Source organism: Danio rerio, chromosome 15, assembly GCF_052040795.2.
Source record: "Danio rerio strain M-AB ecotype USA chromosome 15, GRCz13ab, whole genome shotgun sequence".
NCBI classification, from domain to species: Eukaryota; Metazoa; Chordata; class Actinopteri; order Cypriniformes; family Danionidae; genus Danio; species Danio rerio.
The window spans coordinates 51,425,001-51,437,500 of NC_141035.1; the positions used below are offsets into that span (position 1 = coordinate 51,425,001).

Genomic DNA, 12,500 nt, shown 5'->3' on the forward strand with positions numbered 1-12,500 from the left:
ACACACAATGCACAAACAGAAGAACGTAACCAGTGGGTGTAAAAACCATGATTGTAATTTAATGAATAAATTAACCCATCGTTGGGTTTGTCCATGCCTGACCCAGCACCAGATTAAAACACCAGCATATGTGTGTGTATATATTTCCACAGTGTGTCGCGAGTGTTCGGGATGTTCAGCGCAGCAGCATCACCAGCAGCGCCATCAGATGCAGACCTGTTGCCATGGCGACCGTCTCCGTACCGCCCTTCAGGTAATACTCGGCCACCTTCCGATTGGGGTTTTCCCCGGTGAACCACATCTGCATGCAGCGGCCGCTGGATTTGGTGAGTGTGGTGTGCTTGTAGGAGTTTGACCAGATCTTCTCACACATGTCCCGCGCACTCGGGAAAACCTCCGTCCAGCGTCTGCACTGCGAATCCTGCGGACAACGATTAGTGCCTGACGAAGACGAGACAACCATAAGATGAGCATCAATCCACATCACAACAACTAGTGGATTACTTACGCAATGTAATCAGTTACAATAATCTGTTAGATTACACAATTATGTTAAAGTAATCTGACTACTTTTAGATTACATTTAGAATAGTTTACAGATTTATGCTAATTTAACTACTTTTGGATTACATTTAGATTACATTTTTTACACATTTATGCAGAAGTAATCTAACTACTTTTAGATTACATTTATTACACATTTATGGTAGAGTAATCAAACTACTTTTGGATTACATTTCCATTACTTTTACGGTGAAGTAATCTAACTACGTTTGGATTACATTTAGTTTACATTTATTACACATTTATGGTAATCAAACTACTTTTGGATTACATTTCAATTACTTTTATTACACATTAATGGTAGAGTAATCTGACTACTTTTGGATTTCATTTAGGTTACTTTTATTACACCTTTATGCTGAAGTAATCTGACTACTTTTAGATCAAATTTAGATTAATTTTACGATGAAGTAATCAAACTACTTTTGGATTACATTTCGATCACATTTATTACACACTTATGGTAGGGTAATCTAACTACTTTTGGAATACATTTCGATTACTTTTATTACACGTTTATGCTAAAGTAATCCGACTACTTTTGTTTGTTATATTGCACGTTTTTGCTAAAGTAATCAGACTACTTTTAGATTACATTTAGAATAGTTTACAGATTTATGCTAATATAACTTTTAGATTACTTTTATTCCACCTTTATGGTAGAGTAATCTAACTACTTTTGGAATACATTTAGATTACATTTATTACACATTTAGGGTAGAGTAATCTAACTACTTTTAGATTACATTTAGATTACTTTTATGGTGAAGTAATCTGACTACTTTTGGATTACATTTTGTTTTTAATTTATATTTAAATTTTGTACTACAAGCAGAGCTTATAAAACGTAATCTGTTACTGATTATAAATTACATCACAAAATATGTAGTCAGTAATATAATCTGTTGGATAAAAAAATTATGCTGAAGTAATCTGACTACTCTTGCATTGCATTTAGATTGCTTTATTACAAATTTATGCTAATTTAATCCGACTACATTTAGATTACTTTTAGAACAGTTTACAGATTTTTCCTAGTCTAACTACTTTTGGATTACATTTAGATAACTTTTACTGCACATTTATGCTAAAGTATTCTGGCTACTCTTGGATTACTATTAGATTACTTTGATTATACATTTATGCTGAAGTAATCTGACTACTTTTGGATTACATTAAGATTACTTTATTACACATTTATGCTGAAGTAATCTGACTACTTTTGGATTACATTTAGATAACATATTTATGATGGAGTAATGTGACTACTTTTGGACTACGTATAGATTACTTTACTACACATGAATGCTGATGTAATCTGACTACTTTTGGATTACATTTAGATTACTTTATTACACACTTATGCTGAAGTAATCTGACTACTTTTGGATTACATTTAGATAACATGTAGTACACATTTATGCTAATGTAACCTGACTACTTATGGATTACATTTAGATTACTTTTATTACACATTCATGGTGAAGGAATTAAGTACTTTTGGATTACATTTAGATTTTTAAAAAAGTGTCTTGCATTTTTTCTTACATGTTTTGTTTTAATATGCAAATATGCATTATTTACTTTAAAATTCACCTGCCCTCTTTTAGCCGAGACATCTGTTAAAAGTCTATTAAATGTCTATTGAATGCATGCTGGGAACTAGACATGTCAAAAATAATCTTAATGCAATCAAATATTGAGATGGCAAAACTTCTTTGTATGAAATAAAATGAACTTTTATGAAAATTGGAGTAAAATGAACACAATCTGCTTCTGGTCTGACCTGAGCTCCAGTCCCAGCCCTTGTGCCAGTTCTGTTTACAGGTGAGTTCTTCTTTACAGTCCTCATACCAGCTCTCACAGTCCTCCAGACACAGCGGCACATCCAGGATACGCTCCCGGCGCCACGACTCATCAGCCTGAACACACACATTAGTTCATACACACATTGGTACAGACACAAACACACACACACATATCAACACAAATACATACATACACACACATATTTATAAACACAAAGACATATACAAACACACACATGAACATGAAGACATACACATAGACACACACACACATAGAAACACGAGTATATACACAAACACACACAGACATACATCAACTTAGACAGACATACTTTTGGATTACATTTAGATTACTTTTACTAAAAATGTATGCTAAAGTAATCAGACTACATTTAGATTACTTTTACCACACATGTATGCTGAAGTAATCGGACTACATATGGATTACATTTAGATTACTTTTACCACACATGTATGCTAAAGTAATCAGACTACATTTAGATTACTTTTACCACACATGCTGAAGGAATCAGACTACTTTTAGATTACTTTTACAACACACGTATGCTGAAGTAATCAGACTACATATGGATTACATTTAGATTACTTTTACTAAACATTTATACTGAAGTAATCAGACTAGATTTGGATTACATTTAGATTACTTTTATGTTAACATAATCTGACTAATTTTGGATTACAATCAAATTACATTTAATACACAATTAGGGTAATGATCTGACTACTTTTGGATTTAATTTAACTACTTTTTTGTTAATGTAATCTGATTACTTTTGGACTACATTTCATGTGGAAGTGATCTGACTACATTTGAAATACATTTAGACTACTTTTACTACACATTTATGCGGAAGTAATTTGACTACATTTGGATTACGTTTAGATTACTTTTACCACACATGTATGCTGAAGTAATCTGACTACTTTTGGATTACATTCAGATTACTTTACATATGCACAACAATTCAGTGCTTTCCAATAATAACTGATGTTTAAAACTGGTGGCAGACGCACACACTGCGTCTTGTAAAGTGTTACTACAGTGTTTTGATGTGTTACCGGTTGTATCCAGGGCCCCAGGTGAGGTGAGCACTCATAGAAGCAGGTGTCCTGGATAAAGTGCTTCTTGCATTTGTCATTCATGATGCCGCAGTGGTTCCAGTTGAAGTTGTAGAGGTAGGAGTTATCCTGATGCGCTTCTTCTGTGGTGTTTGCTGTGCAGCAGGCGTTATCCTTCCACGGAGAACACTGACACACAACAATACAGAGAATTTACACTCGCAGCTCTACAATACCAACAATTCACACTCATTAATGTGCACTTCCTATATGTGTTCATCTTATTTGATTCATCAGGATTTACAAGGGAGTGTGTATTGCAGCGCAAGTGTGTGTTACAGTAAAGTGTGTGTTATAGTGAAGTGTTTTGCTGTAAGTGTGTCTTACAGTAAAGTGGCCTAGTGAAGTGTTACAGTGAAATGTGTGTTGCTGTCAAGTGTGTGTTACACTAAAGTGTGTTGTTGTAGTGTGTGTTGCTGTGATGTGTTGCAGTGAATTGTGCATTACAGAGTGTTACAGTGATTTTTTGTTACAGTTAAGTGTGTATTGCGTTAAAATGTGTGTTACAGTGTTAATTTGTTACAATTAAGTGTGCATTGCAGTGAATTGTGTGTTACAGTAAAGTGTGTGTTACAGTGAAGAGTGAGTTAAAGTGAAGTGTCTAACAGTGAAGAGTGTTACGGTGAAGTGTGTTACAGTTAAGAGTTTTACAGTGAAGTGTGTGTTAAAGTGAAGAGTGTTACAGTGAAGAGTGTTACAGTGAAGAGTGTTACAGTAAAGAGTTTTACAGTGACGTGTGTGTTAAAGTGAAGTGTGTTACAGTGAAGAGTGTTACGGTGAAGTGTGTGTTAAAGTGAAGTGTGTTACAGTGAAGAGTTTGAAAGGGAAGATTGTTACGGTGAAGTGTGTTACAGTGAAGAGTTTGAAAGGGAAGAGTGTTACGGTGAAGTGTGTTACAGTTAAAGAGTTTTACAGTGAAGTGTGTGTTAAAGTGAAGTGTGTAACAGTGAAGAGTGTTACAGTGAAGTGTGTTACAGTGAAGAGTGTGTTACAGTGAAGAGTGTTACAGTGAAGTGTGTAACAGTGAAGAGTGTGTTACAGTGAAGAGTGTGTTACAGTGAAGAGTGTTACAGTGAAGTGTGTGTTAAAGTGAAGTGTGTAACAGTAAAGAGTGTTACAGTGAAGTGTGTTACAGTGAAGAGTGTTACAGTGAAGTGTGTGTTAAAGTGAAGTGTGTAACAGTAAAGAGTGTTACAGTGAAGTGTGTTACAGTGAAGAGTGTGTTACAGTGAAGAGTGTTACAGTGAAGTGTGTGTTAAAGTGAAGTGTGTAACAGTGAAGAGTGTTACAGTGAAGTGTGTTACAGTGAAGAGTGTGTTACAGTGAAGAGTGTTACAGTGAAGTGTGTAACAGTGAAGAGTGTGTTACAGTGAAGAGTGTGTTACAGTGAAGAGTGTTACAGTGAAGAGTGTTACAGTGAAGAGTGTTACAGTGAAGTGTATGTTAAAGTGAAGTGTGTAACAGTGAAGAGTGTTACAGTGAAGTGTGTTACAGTGAAGAGTGTGTTACAGTGAAGAGTGTTACAGTGAAGTGTGTGTTAAAGTGAAGTGTGTAACAGTGAAGAGTGTTACAGTGAAGTGTGTTACAGAGAAGTGTGTGTTACAGTGAAGAGTGTTACAGTGAAGTGTGTAACAGTGAAGAGTGTGTTACAGTGAAGAGTGTTACAGTGAAGTGTGTAACAGTGAAGAGTGTGTTACAGTGAAGTGTGTTACAGTGAAGTGTGTTACAGTGAAGAGTGTTACAGTGAAGAGTGTGTTAAAGTGAAGTGTGTAACAGTGAAGAGTGTTACAGTGAAGTGTGTTACAGTGAGGTGTGTTACAGTGAAGAGTGTTACAGTGAAGTGTGTGTTAAAGTGAAGTGTGTAACAGTGAAGAGTGGTGTGTTACAGTTAAGAGTTTTACAGTGAAGTGTGTGTTAAAGTGAAGAGTGTTACAGTGAAGAGTGTTACAGTGAAGAGTGTTACAGTAAAGAGTTTTACAGTGACGTGTGTGTTAAAGTGAAGTGTGTTACAGTGAAGAGTGTTACGGTGAAGTGTGTGTTAAAGTGAAGTGTGTTACAGTGAAGAGTTTGAAAGGGAAGATTGTTACGGTGAAGTGTGTTACAGTGAAGAGTTTGAAAGGGAAGAGTGTTACGGTGAAGTGTGTTACAGTTAAAGAGTTTTACAGTGAAGTGTGTGTTAAAGTGAAGTGTGTAACAGTGAAGAGTGTTACAGTGAAGTGTGTTACAGTGAAGAGTGTGTTACAGTGAAGAGTGTTACAGTGAAGTGTGTAACAGTGAAGAGTGTGTTACAGTGAAGAGTGTGTTACAGTGAAGAGTGTTACAGTGAAGTGTGTGTTAAAGTGAAGTGTGTAACAGTGAAGAGTGTTACAGTGAAGTGTGTTACAGTGAAGAGTGTTACAGTGAAGTGTGTGTTAAAGTGAAGTGTGTAACAGTAAAGAGTGTTACAGTGAAGTGTGTTACAGTGAAGAGTGTGTTACAGTGAAGAGTGTTACAGTGAAGTGTGTGTTAAAGTGAAGTGTGTAACAGTGAAGAGTGTTACAGTGAAGTGTGTTACAGTGAAGAGTGTGTTACAGTGAAGAGTGTTACAGTGAAGTGTGTAACAGTGAAGAGTGTGTTACAGTGAAGAGTGTGTTACAGTGAAGAGTGTTACAGTGAAGAGTGTTACAGTGAAGAGTGTTACAGTGAAGTGTATGTTAAAGTGAAGTGTGTAACAGTGAAGAGTGTTACAGTGAAGTGTGTTACAGTGAAGAGTGTGTTACAGTGAAGAGTGTTACAGTGAAGTGTGTGTTAAAGTGAAGTGTGTAACAGTGAAGAGTGTTACAGTGAAGTGTGTTACAGAGAAGTGTGTGTTACAGTGAAGAGTGTTACAGTGAAGTGTGTTACAGTGAAGAGTGTTACAGTGAAGTGTGTAACAGTGAAGAGTGTGTTACAGTGAAGTGTGTTACAGTGAAGTGTGTTACAGTGAAGAGTGTTACAGTGAAGAGTGTGTTAAAGTGAAGTGTGTAACAGTGAAGAGTGTTACAGTGAAGTGTGTTACAGTGAAGTGTGTTACAGTGAAGAGTGTTACAGTGAAGTGTGTGTTAAAGTGAAGTGTGTAACAGTGAAGAGTGTTACAGTGAAGTGTGTTACAGTGAAGTGTGTAACAGTGAAGAGTGTTACAGTGAAGTGTGTTACAGTGAAGTGTGTTACAGTGAAGAGTGTTACAGTGAAGTGTGTGTTAAAGTGAAGTGTGTTACAGTGAAAAGTGTTACAGTGAAGAGTGTTACGGTGAGTTGTGTTAAAGTTAAAAGTTTTACAGTGAAGTGTGTGTTAAAGTGAAGTGTGTAACAGTGAAGTGTGTTACAGTGAATAGTGTTACAGTGAAGAGTGTTACGGTGAAGAGTGTTACGGTGAAGTGTGTTACAGTTAAAGAGTTTTACAGTGAAGTGTGTGTTAAAGTAAAGTGTGTTACAGTGAAGAGTGTTACAGTGAAGAGTGTTACAGTGAAGAGTGTTACAGTGAAGAGTGTTACAGTGAAGAGTGTGAAAGAGAAAAGTGTGTTACAGTGAAGTGTGTGTGTGTGACAGTGAAGTGTGTTACAGTGAAGTCTGTTAAAGAGAATTGAACTGTGTTAAATTTAAACAGTAAAACATCAGTGAAATGTGTTGCAGTGAAGTGTGTTTTTGCAGTGACGTCTATAAAGAGAGTTGAAGTGTTACGGTTAAGTATGTGTTACAGTAAAGTGTGTGTTACACTAAAGTGTGTTACACTGAAGTGTATTACAGTAAAGTGCATGTTGCACTGGTGTGTTTTGCAGTGAAGTGTGTGTTACAGTAAAGTTTGTGTTACAGTGAAGTGTTACAATAGAGTGTAACAGTAAAGTGTGTGTTACAGTGCACTGTGTTGAAATAAAGTGTATTAAAATGAAGTGTGTATGTGTCTGTCTGTGTGTGTGTATGTTGCAGTGAAGTGTGTTACAGTGCTGTGTGGGAGTGTGTGTGTGTGCTCTTGCCTGCTGATATAACTGTCCCTCAGGTTTGGGCTCAGTGATGTGGTGTTTTCCATCCATGCACATGTTGAGCTTGTCTACAGCGGCGCTGCAGGCCGGCAGTACAATCAGCAGCAGCAGCAGACGTCTGCACAACACAGACACATCACACAAGATTACTTCAAGGTGAAACAGCAGATCTTAAGTTCTCACGCTCAGCAATAACACACACACACACACACACACACCACAGACATCCGTCAGACTGAAGATCAAGTGAACATGCACGTGTTCAGAACTCACCTGCTGCTGTTAGCTCATGTATAATGAGGTTAATTAAATAACAAATGCAAACGTTTGATTAGTAATAAATTAGCTGATAACATTAACTTGGCTATACGGTTTTCATTGTGAGATTAATAAGGTTTCATTCGGGTTTTTTTGTAGTTTGTCATATTTTTGTACATTGTGTATATATTTACCAACTTAAACCAAAAATCAACACTATTTACATTTATTAATAATCATGGTTCAACATTCACTAATGCAGTATTATTCAAATATAAAGTTGTTTATTAATGCACTGTGAGTTATCAAGAACTCACAATTAATATACTTTATTATTTAACTAACAACAATAAATAAATATTTTTATAAATATAAAAAATATATTATTTTATATTATTTAATATTTAACAAAGATAAATAAATACTGTAATAAATGCACATTTTTACTAAACACGTTAACTAACAGCACTTTAGCACAGGGCAGAAAATCATTAAAGCAATTATTAATGTTCTCAAAAATCTACTTATTTTTCCCAGTTGAACTTTTAATTCCAGTAATAAACAGAAAAACTCAGAAGCATGTGGTGTGAGACAGCTGAATAAAACACACACCTGTGAAATAAAGCGTCCATGTTCTGCTCAGGTGAGGAATATCCGCTTCTCTGCCGGTGTTTTCTGGACTGATCAAAGTCTGCATTAATGCTGAACCGTGATTAAGCTCCGCCCACTGGCGCCTTTCGGCCAATCAGAGTAGCTGTGTCACTGTGACCTCACCTGTCCATCACCATCCCCCACGTGTGGAAGAAACGATAAACTTTTTTATTTTCATTAAGGCAATCACGTTGTTTCTTCCAGTTTCGAGTATGAGATGTAATTCTATACTATAAAATTAAATGTAATATTGATTTATTATTAAAATTACGTTATTAACGTATTTTATTAATTACATTTTGTTTAGGAAACGTTTTATTCACAAACAAAAATGTCCAAAATACACAGCCATCTTTTTTAAATGAAATGTATATTTGTCAATTCTCTTAGCTTTGTTTGAGAAACATGAAAAGGTGACAGATTAATGGGATAATATGATAATTATTTTGGTAAATAATAAGTTCCTTGTTAAATTATTTTATATGTGTTTGTATTAATATTTGCGCTATTTCTATCATATTTTGTTACTATTATTATATTTTTCCTGTGTTTTTCTTTGTTTGTTACTTAAAGGTGGCGAGGCAGTGGCGCAGTAGGTAGTGCTGTCGCCTCACAGCAAGAAGGTTGCTGGTTCGAACCTCGGCTCAGTTTGCGTTTCTGTGTGGAGTTTGCGTGTTCTCCCAGCCTTCGCGTGGGTTTCCTCCGGGTGCTCTGGTTTCCCCCACAGTACAAAGACATGCGGTACAGGTGAATTGGGTAGGCTAAATTGTCTGTAGTGTGTTTGTGTGTGAATGTGTGTGTGGATGTTTCCCAGAGATGGGTTGCGGCTGGAATGGCATCCGCTGCGTAAAAACTTGCTGGATAAGTTGCCGGTTCATTCCACTGTGGTGACCCCGGATTAATAAAGGGACTAAGCCGACAAGAAAATGAATGAATGAATGTTACTTAAAGGTATTATAATAAAACTAATATAAGCTATTCGAAAACGTATTAACTTTTTAATTTATGTGGGCAACATTTTATTCATTCATTAATTTTATTCATTTTCCTTCGGCTTAGTCCCTTTATTCATCAGGGGTCGCCACAGCGGAATGAGCCGCCAACTATTTCCCGCATGTGTTTTACACAGCGAATGGCCTTTCAGCTGCAACCCAGTACTGGAAAACACCCATACACGCTCATTCGCTTATATTGAGAGATATTAAGATTAATCTCTCAGATTATATTGATTAATTAGATTGATTCGTATTGTAAAACATGTGCTGGATAAGTTGGCGGTTCTGTCCGCTGTGGCGACTCTAAATTAAAAAAGAGACCAAGCCTAAAAGAAAAGAATTGAATGAATGAATGAATATTTTTAGAACATTGAGATAATTATTTAGGAATTGTCACTGATGCACAAGTCTTTTACCTATAGTTATTTATTTATTCATTTATTTTCCTCTTCCTTGTTATATTGTTTTATATGCATTTCAGGCCTGTAGCCACCCCGGTGTAAGGGATGGTTCTTTTTTCTCAAAAACTGGACCTTTTTCAGTTATACGCTTCATTTTCTGTTAAATTATGAGACTTAAATACTGCATTTAACTGACATTTTAGACAATGTTTAGCTGGATTAGCTTGTTGGATGCTTATGATAACCACACTTTTTGATATACTAAAAACATTTTCTAAAGATAAAAAATATTATATGAAAATACTTATAAAATACAACTGTATTACATCGTTAATTATAAGAAAAAAATAGTATTCTGTTGAAGTTTTAAATTGAAAACTGTGGTCCATTGTCATTTATTAGGCTAATAACAAAATGTCCAGCACATTTGACTTCCTCAGTCACAATTTGGCCTTTTGAATAAAAAAAATGAATGAAAACATAATAATTGCATGTAGATCTTCACGATTTTTCAGGCCTCTCTTAAAAGAAAGTACATTTGAAAATGCATGGATAACAAATAGCCAAAATAGTATTCAAATTAATTTTAATATGGTCTGCTTTTGGGGCTTCAGGGTCATTTGTTTCAAAGGATAAGGTCTAAAATTGTGAAGTTACTTGTAAAATGTTTACTCTATTTAAACCCAAATACAAGTCAGATTATAAAATTAATGTTAGCATTGGCCAAAACTGATGAAAAGTCCTGCCGAAGCGACAGCCAACAACAGAGGACTCCGCTTAGCGGTCAAATGAGCTCTTGTATGGACCTTGACGCTGTTAAATAACTACTTAACTGTTAGCAGCATTTCCTTGTGTATGTTCGGTTTCTGTATGTTTGTTATTTGAATGAGTTTTATTAAAACAAAAATAATAATTAAAATATAATCACAGATGTGCAGTATTACAAAATATCCATCATATGATTTCTGAGGGCAGAGTTAACGGAGCGCGTGAGTTTGGTGAATCTTCAATCGTCGCTCCTCTCATCTGCTCGAGGTGCTCGCGTGATGATCACACACTTTGTACGTAATGTACATGCTATTTGGTAGCTCGTAAATCTTTTATAGGGTTTTGTCGGTGAGTTTTGATCATGTTCTGTGTTAAAAGTTTTGATGTGTAACTGGATTTTACGGCGGAACTAAAAATCGCTGGCTGTTGTTTCCGCAAGGCGGAGAATCGCCGCAGCACCAGTGTTCACCGCCTGTTTACATTTGAACTTTCTGCAGATCTGCAGGTAAATACTGGAGTAAAGACTAATATATATTATTAAACATTCAGGACATGTACACATTTAAGTATATTTAAACGCAGAAAGCGAAATGCTTAATAGAGTGTTTGTTATGTTCAGTGTTTAATGAAGAACTTGCTTCGATAATTCATAAACAGTAACACTGAAACTCACACATCATGTTTATTTCCATAAGATGGCGTTTACCACAGCACATGTAGTAGCAAACGTGATGTATTTAGAAACCCTGTACATCGATATGAATTTATAGAACTGTAGTACATATAGTGTGTCATATAAACGTGGTTAAACGTATTTTTAGCGATGACACGTATTTACATGATACTCAGAGGACTCTATGAGAGTATCATAACGTGCATTAGATATTATAACATGTTCATATCATGATATAGAAGAATCCAAATGTATAATACACTGAAATGACATTTGTAAATTTATTAGAAAATACAATGTAAATTAATATAATGTATAAAACTTTTGTGTACTTTGAATAAAGCTTATTTTTGTAAATGCTAAAGATATTCATTTAAACATGTATATACACTCACCTGCCACTTTATTAGGTACACCGTACTAGTACCAGGTTGGATCTCTTTGACCTTCAAAACTGCCTTAATCCTTCATGTCAGAGATTCAACAAGCTGCTGGAAATATTCCTCAGAGATTTTGCTCCATATTGTCATGATAGCATCACACAGTTGCTGCAGATTTGTCGGCTGCACATCCATGATGCCAATCTCCCGTTCCACCACATCCCAAAGCTGCTCTATTGGATTGAGCTCTGGTGACCGTGGAGGCCATTTGAGTACAGTGAACTCATCGTCATGTTCAAGAAAGCAGTCTGAGATGATTGAGCTTTATGACATGCTGCGTTATCCTGCTGGAAGTAGCATCAGAAGATGGAGACACTGTGCTCATAAAGGGATGGACATGGTCAGCAGCAATACTCAGGTAGGCTGTGGCGTTGATGCTCAATTGGTACTAATGGACCCAAAGAAAATCTCCCCCACACCATTACACCACCACCACCAGCCTGAACCGCTGATACAAGGCAGGATGATCCATGCTTTCATGTTGTCTGAGCCGAGCATCCGAATGTGTCAGCAGAAATGGAGACTCATCAGAGCAGCAACGTTTCTCCAATCTTCTATTGTCCAGTTTTGGTGAGTCTGTGTGAATTGTAGCCTCAGTTTCCTGTTCTTAGCTGACAGGAGCGGCACCCGGTGTGCTCTTCTGCTGCTGTAGCCCATCCGCCTCAAGGTTGGACGTGTTGTGTGTTCAGAGATGCTCTTCTGCAGAGCTCGGTTGTAGCGAGTGCTTATTTGAGTTACTGTTGCCTTTCTATCAGCTGGAACCAGTCTGGCCATTCTCCTCTGACCTCTGGCCTCATCAACAAGG

The 12,500-nt window shown here is 36.3% G+C and overlaps 2 protein-coding genes across 2 annotated transcripts in view; one reads left to right on the forward strand and one right to left on the reverse strand.

Moving 5' to 3' along the window:
- Window positions 1–40: 40 nt before the first annotated feature.
- folr (folate receptor) lies at window positions 41–8,431 on the reverse strand. The gene is given in 5 exon segments (NM_001098772.1): window positions 41–441; window positions 2,351–2,486; window positions 3,453–3,641; window positions 7,504–7,627; window positions 8,380–8,431. Coding segments are annotated over 5 exon segments (735 nt in total). The 5' UTR covers window positions 8,400–8,431; the 3' UTR covers window positions 41–175.
- A 2,592-nt stretch (window positions 8,432–11,023) lies between these two features.
- anapc15 (anaphase promoting complex subunit 15) overlaps window positions 11,024–12,500 on the forward strand; it is a 3,705-nt gene continuing 2,228 nt past the window's right edge. The window contains 1 exon segment of the mRNA NM_001045450.2: window positions 11,024–11,087. The gene's annotated coding sequence lies outside the window, so the exon portion shown is untranslated.